The sequence below is a fragment of the Macaca nemestrina genome, chromosome 10 (assembly GCF_043159975.1).
Source record: "Macaca nemestrina isolate mMacNem1 chromosome 10, mMacNem.hap1, whole genome shotgun sequence".
Lineage (NCBI taxonomy): Eukaryota > Metazoa > Chordata > Mammalia > Primates > Cercopithecidae > Macaca > Macaca nemestrina.
In genome coordinates, this window is record NC_092134.1 from 80,615,359 (window position 1) to 80,630,571 (window position 15,213).

A 15,213-nucleotide genomic window follows, 5' to 3' on the forward strand; every position below is an offset into this window, starting at 1 on the left:
ACAGTGGTCCCCAGGGAGTAGGGCTTGAGTCCCCTGAGGAATGAGCAGAATTCAATGCATTTCCCAGCCCTCTTCTGGACTCTGGGGCTGCTCTGCATTGCCTCCTCTCTCCTTGGTGCACCTAATTCTCCTCCTGGGTCTTTTCTCTCCTCTTCTCTTCCTTACCTGGTCCCTTCCTCCTTGAACTCCTTTGTTCTCCCCACTGAAGGCCCTGCCTCTTCTTCCTCTTGAGGTCACCTGCCATTCAGTTTCATTAAGGCGTGCTGCTGGTTGGGGCCAGGGGAAGGAGGAAGGGGCTTTTAATCCTCTGGAGGGAGGTGAGGCATACTCACTGTTATCTGGCCTTAGGGTGGAGTATCTGTGGGATTGTTCAAATTGCTAAGACTGACTTCCTCATAGCACGTCTCTTGAGTGTTCAGTATTCTGAGCCCTCGTTTGTCCTTGCCTTGAGTTGCATTGTCAAAGGCCCCGGTGTCCTTGCTTATGAATGTGCCAGGCTCTAGGAAAGGGGAGGGGGACCGGGAGAAATAGCCCCCTTGCCATGTAAATAAGAAATTTTAGATACTTGCCCAAATCAGAGTGGTCCAACTCTGCCGGCCAGTGGTGGAGGAGCTTAAGTGGAGTCTACTGGATGCCTTCCTTCCAGGAGTCCTGCCACTCAGGAGAGTTTGTACTGAAGTATCAGATGAACCCTAGGGTTTTCCTCCAACCACCAGACTTTCAGGCCAGAGGCAGAGACTGTCCTCTGGGGAACCCCAAATGTCCTGTTTCCGCTCCCAGTCCATCTGGAGTATTTTTCTAAATGCACGTTGCTTTTTCTTTTTGAGATGGAGTCTCACTCTGTTGCCCAGGCTGGAGTGCAGTGGCGCAATCTTGACTCACTGCTCAACCTCTGCCTCCTGGGTTCAAGCAATTCTCCTGCCTCAGCTTCCTATGTAGCTGGGATTACAGGTGTGTACCACCACACCTGGCCAATTTTTGTATTTTTAGTAGAGATGGGGTTTCGCCATGTTGGACAGGCTGGTCTCAAACTCCTGACCTCCAGTGATCCACCCACCTCAGCCTTCCAAAGTGTTGGGATGACAGGCATGAGCCACTGTGCCTGGCCCTAAATGCACATTTCATTTTGGAGGCTGGGTGGCTCTGATTTGTAACCTGAGGAAGCAGAGCTTGATGGCAGGTGGATGGGCCTGGCCCTGAGTGCTTGTGGAAGGAGCAGAGCCATAGGCTGGGTCAGAAACGAACTGTCCATGAGATCCTGGATGGAGATGCCTGGTTTCAGTGGGTGGTGCCTCATGGATGATTGCTGGGTTGGGCAAGAGGAAGGACTTGGAAACCCTGTTTTTCTGTTTCATTTCCAAATCTTGGAGTGTCTTTTAGCCAACGATGGCAATAACACCTCCTCACTTTGTGGCGCTGCAAGTGCGTTCCTTCTCCAACTCCTTGAGGCAGATTCTCCCTTGAGAATCCAGGGCACTCTGATGCTTCCTCTGAACCCCTTCTAGCTTTCTTTCCTCTTCAACCTCCCCGCTGCTTCCCTATCTGCTCCAGGAAGCCTTCCCTGAGTGGCCTCAGTGACTTTGCTCTGGCCATCCCTCCCTGTCCCTCAGTACTGACATCCTGGTCTCCTGCCTGCTTCCTCACCTTTGGGCATGCCTCTTTCTCCAACAACCTGGGAGCTCCGAGGGCAGGGTCTGGGTTTCCTTCTCCCTTGGCTCTGCACGTGCTGGACACTTATTCTCCAGGCACGTCAGAATAAGTCAGCTGGAGCCAAGTGACAGACACAGTCAGATCAAGAGCATCTTGCTCTCCAAGGCCCAGCCCAGGTACGGGAGTGGATAAAAGTCTCGTGCTGGGGCCCCAGGGCAGAAACTCACACACCTTGACAATCTGTCTGTCCGTCTGCAGCTGCGTGACTGTCTGTCTCTGCCATGTCTCTCTCCCCATGCCGGGCCCAGAGGGGCTTCAGCTCTCGCTCAGCCTGTTCTGCTCGCTCAAGGGGCTGCAGCAGGGGAGGCTTCAGCAGCAGGAGCCTTAATTCCTTTGGGGGGTGCCTGGGAGGCTCTCGTGGGAGTACCTGGGGGTCAGGGGGAAGGCTGGGGGTGCAGTTTGGGGAGTGGAGTGCTGGGCCTGGGCTCTCCCTGTGCCCTCCGGGGGGCATCCAAGAAGTGACCATTAACCAGAATCTGCTGACCCCACTGAAGATTGAGATCGACCCCCAGTTCCAGGTGGTGCGGACGCAGGAGACCCAGGAGATCAGGACCCTCAACAACCAGTTTGCTTCCTTCATTGACAAGGTGAGGGTCAGCTCAGCCAAGCCCCTGTCTCTGTGCTTCCCTTAGAGGAGCTGCTCTTGATGGACTTGGGAATGGGAAGTTTGTCCTCCTTTTACCACTTTTCTAATAACTTCTGCAGCAAGGAAGTCCCTCCTGTGGACTAACTGGACTCTCTGGCTATGCGGAGGCCCTGTTGTTCCATGACTGGGGCTCAGGGACAGAGAACGGCCAACCAGCAGGGGGGAAGACCTTGTCCCATTAGTCTGTCCAGTCTTTTGGTGTGTTCAGAGTGTCATGGAAGGTCATGAGGCTCCCCCTGGCCAGGTTGGGCAGGGAGACAGCGGAAAGGTGGGGCTGATGGGAGGGTCCCACAGGCTTTACTTTCCAGAGGCTGTGCACAGGGAGTCCCACGGGAGCCTCAGGGATCCTCTGCTTCTGCTGCAGGTGCGGTTCCTGGAGCAGCAGAACAAGGTCCTGGAGACCAAGTGGCACCTGCTGCAGCAACAGGGGTTGAGTGGCAGCCAGCAGGGCCTGGAGCCTCTCTTTGAGGCCTGCCTGGATCAGCTCAGGAAGCAGCTACAGCAGCTCCAGGGAGAACGAGGGGCTCTGGATGCTGAGTTGAAGGCCTGCCGGGACCAGGAGGAGGAGTATAAGTTCAAGTAGGCACACTGAAATTTCCCCATGCTATGTGGGCGGGGTCTGGGAGGACTCAGATTGGGTCTGACAGTCAGGAGGTGTCCCACATACTGAGCACCCAGAGGCACATGACTGGCCTCCCCTCTACCCCTCCGCATCCCCATTCCCCAGGCTCTCAGGTGCCCACCTGCTACAGGTAAAGGAGGTGTCCCGCAGCCCCCACCCAGGTCTGGAGAACCTCGGAGGAAAGGCGAGGAGACCAGTGTCCTACATGCCCCAGCTACAAGGGCCCGTGTTTCCGGTCAAGGCTGGGAAGGGCTTATTTAAACAATGCCCCAGTGGCTTTTTTTTTTTTTCTTGAGAAATTCCTGTTCAGCAGGCTGTGGGCTAAAGTGATTCAGATGTTCTCTGAATTGACTGAAATTGATTCCTCCCAAGGAGGGGAGGGAATCAATTTAGTGGGGCTGTCGCCAGGCCCGTGACACAATTCACAGATGGGTTGTGGTTCTGGGCTGCACGCCTAGGTCACCTGGTGGAGTGGAGAGAGCCCTGGACTAATAGGGGGCTTGGGTGGGGGTGACTGTGAGTGAGGGGTAGCTGTGCGGCCTGGGCAAGGCATCTCATCTCTCCCAGACTTGGTTTCCCTTCTGTAAACTTGGGAAATGTCACCTGCCCTTCCGGCCTCCCAGACCTGTTGGGATGATGGAATATGAGGCGGAGGAGGGCAGGTTCTGGAAGGAGCCCAGGATTGGGGTCAGGAGACCTGGGTTGGCTCTGTTTTGTCTACCTAGTCATCTGTGGGGTCTTGGTCAAATAGTCTAATCTCTCTGATAAAACCCAAACTGTCTGCCCCAGTGATGGGTGTGAGTAGCAAGTGGGAAAAGGTATTCTAATATGCCTTATAAATTGAAACAATGTGACTGTCGTCATCAAAAGGACATGGGCTGAAAGAGTGGCACAGGTACATAGCCAGGACGTGGCGGGAAAGGAGAGAAGGGCTGCTTGTTGTCCTGTTTGGGGGCATTCTCAGGCAAGGAGTCCTTTTCAGGGAAGTCATGCTTGGAAGTGGGGGCATGAGCTCTGACCGTGGAGCCTCGAACTGCGTCCTTCTCTACTTATTTGGCAGGTATGAGGAGGAGGCTCACAGGCGCGCCACACTTGAGAATGACTTTGTGGTCCTCAAGAAGGTGAGGGTGGGGGCCAGTGCTCCACTTACGTCCTGAGCACCCACTGTACACGGAGCCTAGTCCTAGGCTGGGAGGGAAAGGGTGAGAGGTCCTGATTTAGGACAGGCTATCGCTCTGCCTGCAGGGGTCCCCTGGGGAAATGGGACATCTGCCTAGACACAGGGACCCCAAGACAAGATCTGACTGAAGGACTGCTTGACGAGCTCTGATGTCACAGCAGGAGAGGGTGGGGAGGGAGAGGAAGAAGCAGAACTGGTTGTGATTAATCAGGGAAGACTTCCTGAAGGTGATGTTGGGTCAATGTTGGGCAAAGGAGAGAGCAGGACAGGGTGGGGCTGGAGGAGGAAGGAGGGGGACTTGGGAGGCATGGTGGATGGGTGTCGAGCAGTGCATGAACAGTATTCCTGAGCCAGAGTAGGATCCCCAAAGGAGAAGAGGGGGTTGCAAGGTTTCTCTCCCGCTGTGTCTAGGATGCGGATGGGGTTTTCCTGAGCAAGATGGAGTTGGAGGGCAAGCTGGAGACTCTGAGAGAATACATCTGCTTCTTGAAGCATCTGAATGAAGAAGTGAGGCTCAACCAAAGGGCAGGCGGGAGCCAAGAGAGGGGACAGGGTGGGCAGGCTCCCTGTGGCCGTGGGGAGAGTGGCCAGAGGGGAAGTCTGTTAGGATGGCTTAGATTCTGGGTCATTCAGTCACTTGACAACCAATTACTAAAAACTTACTATGTGAATCGCTAGGTCCTGGGGATATATCAATGAATAACCAGGCAAAAATCACTACAGACAAAAAGATTGCTTTTTTTTTTTTTTTTTTTTTTGAGATGGAGTCTTGCTCAGTCACCCAGGCTGGAGTGTTGTGGTATGATCTCAGCTCACTGCAACCTCTGCCTCCCGGGTTCAAGCAATTGTCTGCTTCAGTCTCCCGAGTAGGTGGGGTTACAGGCGCCTGCCACCACAGCCGGCTAATTTTTGTATTTTTAGTAGAGATGGGGTTTCACCATCTTAGCTAGGCTGGTCTTGAACTCCTGACCTCGTGATCCACCCGCCTTGGCCTCCCAAAGTGCTGGGATTACAGGCATGAGCCACCGCACCCTGCTAAGTTTGCTTTCTATTGGGAGACAGACAATAAGCAACAGACTTAGTAAATAAGGAAATTATACAGTATGCTAGGAGGTTATAAACACAATGGAAAAAAGGAAAATGAGCACAGGGAAAGGAGGATTGGGAAAATGGAGCAGGTGCCAATTTCAAATCATGTGGCCAGGGTAGGCCTTATTTAGGAGATAAAATCTGAGCAAAGATTTGGAGGAGGTGAGAAAGGTTACCAGGCAGGGAGGTTTCTGGGATTCCAGGCAGTGGCTGCAGCCCACAGTGGGAGTGTGCTGTCTGAGGAAATGCAGGAAGGCCAGTGTGGCCAGAGTTGTAGGAGCAAGAGAGAGAGGAATGTGATAAGAGGTCTGAAGATGGCTGGGCACAGTGGCTCGTGCCTACAATCCCAGCACTTTGGGAGGCTGAGGCAGGTGGATCACCTGAGGTCAGGAGTTCGAGACTAGCCTGGCGAAATGCTGTCTCTACAAAAACCACAAAAATTAGCCAGACTTTGTGGCAAGTGCTTGTAATCTCAGCTGCTAGGGAGGCTGAGGCAGAAGAATGGCTTGAACCTGGAAGGCGGAGGTTACAGTGAACTGAGATCATGCCACTGCACTTCAGCCTGGGCAACAGAGTAAGACTCCATCTCAAAAAAAAAAAAAAAAAAAAAAAAGAAGAAGAAGAAAGAAAGAAAAAAGAAGAAGAAGAAGAAAAAAATGAAGCCTGAGGAGTGATGGGGGCTGGGTGATTTCGGGCCTTGCAGGTCATTTTCCATTAATGTCCAAGCTGCAAGAGACCTCAGAGACCACCTCCTATGGCCCTCATTTTTGAATGAGGAGATCAAGTCCCATGGTGAGCAGGGCATACTCAATGCCACCTGGGATGAATGGGGGTCATGGCATGTAAGCAGAAATTTGCCATCTTGCTCAATCATCCTAGGCTTCAAGGGGAGAGGGAGCTGGGGGTGGGTGGACACTGAACCTGTCTTCCCTGCAGGAGCTGGGCCAGCTCCAGACCCAGGTCAGCGACACGTCTGTGGTACTGTCCATGGACAACAACCGCTACCTGGACTTCAGCAGCATCATCACTGAGGTCCGCGCCCGGTATGAGGAGATCGCCCGGACCAGCAAGGCTGAGGCTGAGGCCCTGTACCAGACCAAGGTGGTGGGACCCGGGAGGGCAGCACCATGCTGGAAATGGCTAGGTCTCCATGCCCACAGTCTAGGGTGGTCATCCACCTAGATTCCATTGGGGCAGTTCCAGTTACCTCCCTGAAGGTCTGGGGCTGGGTGGGCAGGGCCATTTCCCCTCCAGGAGGGAGGTGATGCAGAGGAACTGTGGGAGATAAGCTTGGACTTCTCGAAGTACATCCCACTGTGTCCTGGCTACAGGCGTTTAACAAACACTCCAAATAATGAAGTGAGAGGTGGCATTCCAAACATAGGGAGATGGTCAAAGGTGGCGGTCCTCTCAACTAATGGTGTCCCCTCTGTTCCCCTCTCAGTACCAGGAGCTTCAGGTGTCTGCCCAGCTTCATGGGGACAGGATGCAGGAAACGAAAGTCCAGATCTCTCGGCTGCACCAAGAGATTCAGAGGCTGCAGAGTCAGATTGAGAACCTCAAGAAGCAGGTAGATTCCCAGAGCCCTCCAAACATCCTCTCACTGCCTTTGTGTCTTCAACTCACTCCCCAGTTCCTAGTTTCTGTCTCTCCATTGGGGTTGCCAGTGGGTTTGTGTCGAGGACGTTGATAACTGGCTGGAGCTTTGGATAATTTGGGGAGAAGATAACTTCAAGCCCCATTTAGGGTGAATTCAGCCTTCCTGTTGTGACTTCTAGCCGCATGTTGGCTTCTGTGGGATAGTGCCACTGCATTGCACTCCCCTGGCGTTGGGGAGGGGCTGACAGCATTGGAGCCTATGTCCAGGTGTACGTCTTGCTTTCAACCTTTTGGGGAGATGGTTAATTCATCTCTTTTCTCTTTTCTTATCTCTTTCTTTTCTTTTCTTTCTTTCTTGTTTCTTTCTTTCCTTCTTTCCTACAGAGTCTTACTCCGTTGCCCAGGCTGGAGTGCAGTGGCGTGATCTTGGCTCACTGCAACCTCTGCCTCTGGGTTCAAGGGATTCTCCTGCCTCATCCTCCTGAGTAGCTTGAATTACAGGCACGTGCCACCATGCTTGGCTAATTTTTGTATTTTTAGTAGAGACGGCGTTTCACCATGTTGGCCAGGCTGGTCTCAAACTCTTGACCTCAAGTGATATGCCCACCTCGGCCTCTCAAAGTGATGGGATTACAGGCATGAGCCACTGCACCCAGCCTCATCTCTTTTCTTTTTCTTTCTTTTCTGTTTTTTTTTGAAATGGAGTTTCACTCTTGTTGGCCTGGGCTGGAATGCAATGGCATGATCTCAGCTCACTGCAACCTCTGCCTCCCGGGTTCCAGTAATTCTCCTGCCTCAGCCTCCCAAGTAGCTGAGATTACAGGTGCCCACCACCATGCCCGGTTAATTTTTGTATTTTTAGTAGAGACAGGGTTTCACCATGTTGACCAGGCTGGTCTCAAACTCCTGACATCAGGTGATCCACTGGACTCAGCCTCCCAAAGTGCTGGGATTACAGGTGTGAGCCACTGTGCCCAGCCCACATCTCTTTTCTTATCTCTTCTTTTGACTCTTACTTCTCAAGCCCAGCAGGGACTTTAAGGTCAAACACTGAAGGTCCTGGGGCCCTATGGGGGAAGTTGGGAGCCAGGGCCTCAGAGAGTAAGTGAGGTGGGTGGCAGGATGGGGCTAACTTCTCCTTAGGTAGATGCATTACAATGGTCAGAAGTAGAGGAAGGGATTGGCAAGGGGAAGGAAGCCATTTCCTGCTCCTCCTGCAGTGAGGAGACCTCACTTCTAGGTGTGAAGTGTTATGAATTCTCAAACTGTGAAGTATTCTTGCACTCATATTTCCTAAACCCAAAAGATCAATTCGGGGATCAATGGAGGATGGAGAGCAGAGACCACAGAGTCAAGCCATTTCCTCAAGCACTATAGCTTGGTTCGAAAGTCACATGCTGTCCCTTGACTCCCAAGCAAGGCCCTCTGGGGAGGGTTCTTGGAGTATCCAGAACCCACACTTCATCCCAAACCATCTTTCTGGCTCTTGTTTGCAATGAGAGGCAGGGCCTGAGAGGAATGTGATGAGTCCTGTTACTCAATTTGCTGCCACTATGTTTCACCAACCAATTTGAACCCCTTGCTTTGGAATCCTCTGGGGAGGCTGTTAAGATCCAGATTCCTGGCCTCCTGGCAGAGTTGAGGAGTCAGAATCTCTAAGGATGGGGCCCAGAAACCTGCTTTTTAAATGAGGTTGCTGGTTCTGAAGCATGTGGTCTTCAGAGTCTAGTGGCAGCATGCAGGAGTGTGTACTGGGTACCCGGGCCTGGGAATCACAGCTCCTCACACAGCAATGTGCCTTTCCTGGGAGAATCCCTCCTGGGGATATAGCACTGTCCCCTGCTGCTTTTCCTGCACAAACATGATTAACTGGGCTCCCCTGTGCAGGCCCAAGTGGGTTAGGATCCCAGTTCTGCCACCCATCTTTCTGAGCCTCAGTTTCTTCATCTGTAGAGTAGAGATTATGTTTCTATCCACAGAGTGGGGATCTAATAATGACAGACTTTAGATAATTCCTTCTTTCCTGAGTCAGATGTGAGGGCAAATCAACTGTAAGGCTGATAAAGACAGGGATCTCATCCTTCCCCTAGCTTTCTATTGTCAGTAAAGGGATTATATTTTCCTTCTTTTTTTTTGAGAAGGAGTCTCGCTCTGTCACCCAGGCTGGAGTGCAGTGGCGCGATCTTGGCTCACTGCAACCTCCACCTCCCAGGTTTAAGAGATTCTCCTGTCTCAGCCTCCTGAGTAGCTGGGACTACAGGCGTGTGCCACCATGTCCGGCTAATTTTTTTTTTTTTGTATTTTTAGTAGAGACAGGGTTTCACTGTGTTAGCCAGAATGGTCTTGATCTCCTGACCTAGTGATCTGCCCACCTCAGCCTCTCAAAGTGCTGGGATTACAGGTGTGAGCCACTACACCAGGCTGAGATTATGTTTTTCAAACCCAAAATTGAGGCACACGGTTTGATATACTCTGACAACAGGACAAAGTATTCGAAATGGGACTGTCTGAAAAAAAAAAAAAGAACGTTGGTGGCCCTCAGGGGGAGCCTTGTAGGTGGTGATCCACGGTACAGGAAGAGCACTAAGCACCCTGGGAGAGGTGCCGAGGGCTGGGGGTGGGAAGAAATAGGGAAAGAGCACTTGGGGAGGTGGCACAGGAGTTGTACTAGTGTCCTAGGGCTGCCGTGACAAATCTTCACAAATTGGGTGGCTAAAAACAACAGAAATGTAATCTCTCCCTGTCCTGGAGCCTTGAAGTCTGAAATCAAGGTGTTGGCAGGGCTGTGCTTCCTCTGAAGGTGCAGTGGGAGTCCTCCCTGGGTCTTGCTAGCTTCTGCAGGCTCCAGGAGCTCCTTGGCATTTTTCGCCTTATTGCTGCATCATTCCCATCTCTGCCTCTTTCTTTTTTTTTTTTTCTTTTTTTTTGAGACAGAGTCTTGCTCTGTTGCCAGGCTGGAGTGCAGTGGCACGATCTTGGCTCACTGCAACCTCCACCTCCTGGGTTCAAGCAATTCTTCTACCTCAGCCTCCCCAGTAGCTGGGACTACAGGTGCGTGCCACCACGGTCAGCTATATATATATTTTTAAATTTTTAGTAGAGATAGGGTTTCACTGTGTTAGCCAGGATGGTCTCGAACTCCTGTAATCTGCCTGCCTTGGCCTCCTAAAGTGCTGGGATTACAGATGTGAGCCACTACACCCAGCCCTGCCTCTCTCTTCTGATGAGTTCTTCTCTCTGTGTCTGTCTCTGTGTTCTCTCTTCTATTCATAAGGACACCAGTCATTGGATTTAGGGCTCACCCTAAATATGGTATGATATGATTATGAGATCCTTAATTAATTACATCTGTAAAGACCGTACTTCCAATAAGATCACATTCTGGGGTCCTGGGTGGACATGAAAGTTTTGGGGGATTCTCTTCAACCTACTGCAGGAGGTAAGGAAGTGAGGGAAGCAATACCTTCCCTTAGAATGAGAGGAGCCTGTTGCAGGGGTGGTGTTGGTACAGACGGCCATGTATAATTTTGAGCTCATGAGATTATGATCCACCCCAGCCCTCAAGTGATATCCACAGGGGGTGCTTTGAGAGGCTATGTTGGACTTACAACCACTTTCTCGCTCATTTCTACCCCGCTTCCAGAACGCCAGCCTGCAGGCCGCCATCGCTGACGCTGAGCAGCGTGGGGAGCTGGCCCTCAAGGACGCTCAGGCCAAGGTGCACGAGCTGGAGGCTGCTCTGAGGACGGCCAAGCAGAACCTGGCCCAGCTGCTGTGCAAGTACCAGGAGCTGATGAGCACGAAGCTTTCCCTGGATGTGGAGATTGCCACCTACCGCAGGCTGCTGGAGGGCGAGGAGTGCAGGTGAGAGAGGCTTGGAGGGACCTGGGAATATGAGGTGGGGGAGGAGGATGGCATGCCAACACAGTGAGCTGCTTGCTAAAGAGGATTCCGAGAGATTTCCTGACATTGCGAGTCGCTAAGGGCAACTGACGCTGCAGAGAGATATTTTAAGTTGGGGACTGTGGATTTTATCTGCTGAGAGGGTGGGTGGCCTGCTCTGAGGGGCTTAAAAGCTCGTAGGGATGCATTCTTTGCAGTATTTCTTAGCGCATCCCTCTCTTGTCCTTTTTCCCCTAGGATGTCTGGGGAGTGCCCCAGCCAGATCACTATTTGTGAGTATCAGGGGACTTTGGGGATGGGATCCCCATGGGGAGCCGAGGACCCTGCTCTGACCCGGTGCATTTCTTGGCAGCCTCGGTGGGAGGCAGCACTGTCATGTCTGGAGGAGTTGGTGGAGACTTAGGGAGCATTTGTGGACTTAGTGGCGGGAAAAGCAGCTCTGGGTCCTGCTGCACCAGCATCGTGACTGGAGGCTCCAACATTATCCTGGGCTCTGGGAAGGACCCTGTTTTGGGTTCCTGCTCTGTGTCTGGCTCCAGCTCTGGCTCCAGCTGCCACACCATCCTGAAGAAGACAGTTGAGTCAAGTCTGAAGACATCCATCACCTACTGAGTGAGCCAGCAGCCACCTCCTTCCTGAACACATTTGGCCTGCTCCCCCCATCAGCCGGCTCTGCACGGCCAACTCTGTGTCCACTGCCCACAGCCCAAGCCAGCCCACAGCGGATGCTGCAAAAATCAATAAAGTCTCCCCTCCTGCCGTTCTGAATGCTCTAAGTGCTTGCGCACCTCACCCAGCAAAACAAAAGCTGTGTGGCTCCCCAGCCTCCTCTCCTTGGAAGGCAATCTGTGGCATATGTGTGTCCAAACGGGTCCTATTGGCATCTCACTCCACATCCCAGCCACTCTATCAAGGGATCCTTCAAGCCCCCCAGTGTGTTCCTCGGGGTGTGCTCCATCTCTTATACTTCCACTGATGTTTTAGCTGTGCTTGTAGCTCGCTTCCTCGTCAATTGCCTGTGTTAAGAGGTTCTAGTTCTTACTGCGGGCAGCCCCCTTCCTTATTCCTGACTGTGCACCAAATTTTTCTCCTCCTAGGAAGATTCTCTAATTCTCATGTTTAACCTGCTGGGCCCTTCCTGTCCCTGGCAGTCTGGCTGCACCTGTTGCTGTCCCGGGCTCTGTGTCTGTCTGGTTCAGGTCAGGGACTCAGCTTCTCAATTAGCCTGCACTCCTGCACCCAGGATGAGGATGTGCTCAGCTTGTGCCTGGGGGCTCTGATGGAGACTTGGGGCTCAAACTCTGCCCCTACCCCCTTATCTGTTGGCTCTCATCTTATCTTTGGGCAAGTCTGAACATGAGGCTGGAAACTTCTCCTCCTTCCTCTCCTTCAGGAAACTCTGCAGGAAGCCAGGAGTGTGGGAGTTGGGTGGGGTGCCAGGAGGGGCTGTAAGGATCACCTTTTCTACCCACCCCCAGCAGCCTCACGGGTGCCTGCAGTTGCTCTTTCCCCATTCTTGCTTTCCAGACCCAGGTGGGGGACCTTGCTCAACCTCACACTCCACTGTCTGGGCTGCAGGAGTTCACATTACACCTGTCCTTGCTTTAGAGGGAGGGCAGGCCTTTCCTCAGATCCATGAATCTCTCCATCCAAATTATGCAAGAAGGCTTTTCAGCTTTGTGTGAAGGAGACAGGAACCGGTGAGGATGTGGCTAGAACTCCTAGGCTTGAATCCCAGCTCTGCCGTTTCCTAGTGGTGTGACCTTGATCAAGCGGCTTGACCTCTTCAGTTACCTCATCTGTAAAAAGAGAATAATAATAATATGTACCTCACAGGGCTGTGTGGCGACTGTGCCACTAGGATCCCAGAAGGAAACGAAATTCATCCAAGGTAGTTCGATTAAATTGACTTTTTAAAAAAGTAGGCCGGGCGCGGTGGCTCAAATCTGTAATCCCAGCACTTTGGGAGGCCGAGACAGGCAGATCACGAGGTCAGGAGATCGAGACCATCCTGGCTAACACGGTGAAACTCCGTCTCTACTAAAAAATACAAAAAACTAGCTGGGCGAGGTGGCGGGCGCCTGTAGTCCCAGCTACTCGGGAGGCTGAGGCAGGAGAATGGCGTGAACCCGGGAGGTGGAGCTTGCAGTGAGCTGAGATCTGGCTGCTGCACTCCAGCCTGGGCAACAGAGGGAGACTCCATCTCAAAAAAAAAAAAAAAAAAAAAGTATAATTTCCATTTCTCCCACCTCCCAGAGGATAGTCTTTCTTTAGTGCTGAGGGATTCAGCCCCTTACGTGGGCTTTGGCAGAGGTTTCAGGCAGCACCTGCCATTCTGAATCGAGATATGGGTGTTGGGTCCTTCTGGGCTTCACAAGGCTGCTTCCTGCCTGGCCTGCTGTGAGCGGCTCCCCTCACATGGTAATGCAGTTTCACATTCAGCCTGGGAAGCACCCAGACATCCAAGACACTCCCTTTGGAAATGTCCCTGACGGTGGTGGCCTCTACCACATTTTCAGATGAAGACTTTCTTAATGGCCTTGCCCTCGGGCACATGTCAGGTAGAGTTTGTGCAGTGAATAGGCTGCACGTGGCCGTGGGCGTAATTGTTGTTCCTTCTTTTCTTTGTCATCTTGGAAGTGAGGGCCTGAGAGGGCTAAACTGACTTTAATGAAAGGATTACTTACAGTGGTGTAGGTAGGGCGGAGGGAACAGGGATGGAGAGGCTAGGGACCAGCAATGGGGGGAAGCTGTTACCACCCCTAGAGCGAGGTCCACCCTCTCAGTGTGTCCAAGACTGAGAGGACTTGCAGAGCTAAAGCTGGGCAGTCCTGAGAAAATCAGGATGGGCTGGTCGCCTTATGTAGAGCTGAAGGTCAAGAGAAGCAGTGAGGCGGCAGAAGCTGTAATCTTGGGGAGACGCAGCCATGACCCCAGACAGTGGTCTGAAGGGGTTGGAAGTAGGGAGGGAGCTGGGAAGAAGCACCTGACCTCTCTCCTCCCTCTGATCTCCTGCTGGTGTCTCCCTTTGGTCAACCCAACTGGAAGCCAGAGTGCCAGGGAGCAGCCCACAAGGGTCAGAGGAGGGTGGAGAATGGAGCGTGAGGGAGGCAGATGGAGCATCACCATCGTGGAGACTCAACATACCATTGCAGGGATGGTGCCCAGGCCACTGTCTGCCTCATAGTATGTGCTGAGTAAATGCTGACTGTAAAAATGATGATAATTAGCTCAGAAAGCCCTACCCTTTGGAGGCTCCTTTGTTCCTGTAACTTTCTTATTGTTCAGCACCCAGCCTGGCCCACGGTAGGTGCTAGGTTGGCAGTATCCACTGTCTTGCCCCCTCCCTTTGGCGGCAGCAACCTTCTTTCCCCTCTGCTTTTGTGTCCTGCCATCAGGGAGGGACTCTGGGCAGGTGACAGTCTCCAGAGATGGAGCCCCTCAGTAATGAGTATAGCAGTGTGCAGCAGCTCTTCCTCTCTGTGGAGGGCAGGAGGGGAGGAAACCGCTCCTCCCTGGGTTGCAGAAAGAAGGTCTTAGCTTGCATGTCTTGTCTGAAGGTAGAGTTGTGAGGGCTGGTGGAGGCAAAGTGGCCTCCCAGGCTTCTGTCTGGGCCTGGACTGTGAGCCTGGGTGGGAGGGAGGCTGTCTTCAAGCAGCAAGCCGGGAGCTCCATGAGAGTGTGCCCTGGGCCCTGTGCACCTGTCCCCAGCTCCCAGCACAAAGCCTGGCCCAGAGAGCAAGCTTGGTAAATGTGTGCGAGGGATGGTGTGAGTGTCAGTGTCTGGGGTGAGGTGAGACTTGTGTTTACTGACTGCCTCTCACTCCCACCAGCCTGGCTGTCCTGTGACTCAGAGGGGGCCCACAGCCACATCCTGGAGGCTAGGGCCCACTCATGACTGTTTCCTCCTCCCACACGGCCCAGGGAGAGATAAGGGAGGCTGAGAAAGTGATCTCAGCCTGGGTAAAGGAAACAAAGGTCAGTGGGAAGTGGTGGCTTCATCCAGGGATCGCTTTTCCAAAGGGCTTCCATGGAGGGCCCTGCTTATAGGCAGAGGAGGAAATGGGGCTCAGAGAAGTTGCGAGTTGCCCCAGGACACGCAGCTCAGTGTGGGAGATGGCTCGGCTTGGCTCCTCAAATGCCCAGTGTCCTAACTCCAAAATCTCCTCTTGGCTATTAAGGGACTAGTTCTGCAAGTGCTGTCACTCTCATTCCTCGTGGGAGCGGGGTTCAACTTCTTCAAGCAACTGGGAGCCACTTACAGCCTCCCAGGGGCCCTAGGAGAAGATCCCACAGCTCCCTCTGGTCCTGGAGCAGGCAGTCTCTTCACTTGCCCTCCCTAGGCTGAGGGAGGCCAAGCCTTCTCCATGGCAGTCCCATGTCCTCTCTTTTGGGATCCTGGGGACACAGGCTGGTTGGTCGTTCTGCTCATCTTGTGGGGGTGGGGAGCACAACGATGCTGTC

At 52.8% G+C, this 15,213-nt stretch overlaps 1 protein-coding gene across 2 annotated transcripts; it reads left to right on the forward strand.

The window, feature by feature from the left end:
- The first annotated feature begins 1,172 nt into the window (after positions 1 to 1,172).
- On the forward strand, positions 1,173 to 12,664 carry LOC105474298 (keratin 78). Of its 2 annotated transcripts, none has more exons than XM_011728869.2 (9): positions 1,173 to 2,297; positions 2,721 to 2,935; positions 4,039 to 4,099; positions 4,570 to 4,665; positions 6,184 to 6,348; positions 6,692 to 6,817; positions 10,490 to 10,710; positions 10,987 to 11,021; positions 11,102 to 12,664. In XM_011728869.2, exons 1-9 carry the CDS (start codon positions 1,932 to 1,934, stop codon positions 11,359 to 11,361), a joined length of 1,545 nt encoding a protein of 514 aa, XP_011727171.2. In that variant the 5' UTR covers positions 1,173 to 1,931; the 3' UTR covers positions 11,362 to 12,664. The 2 variants fall into 2 exon arrangements, with proteins under 2 accessions (XP_011727171.2, XP_011727172.2); XM_011728870.2 differs by lacking the exon at positions 1,173 to 2,297 and adding an exon at positions 2,559 to 2,624.
- The last annotated feature ends 2,549 nt before the right edge of the window (positions 12,665 to 15,213 follow it).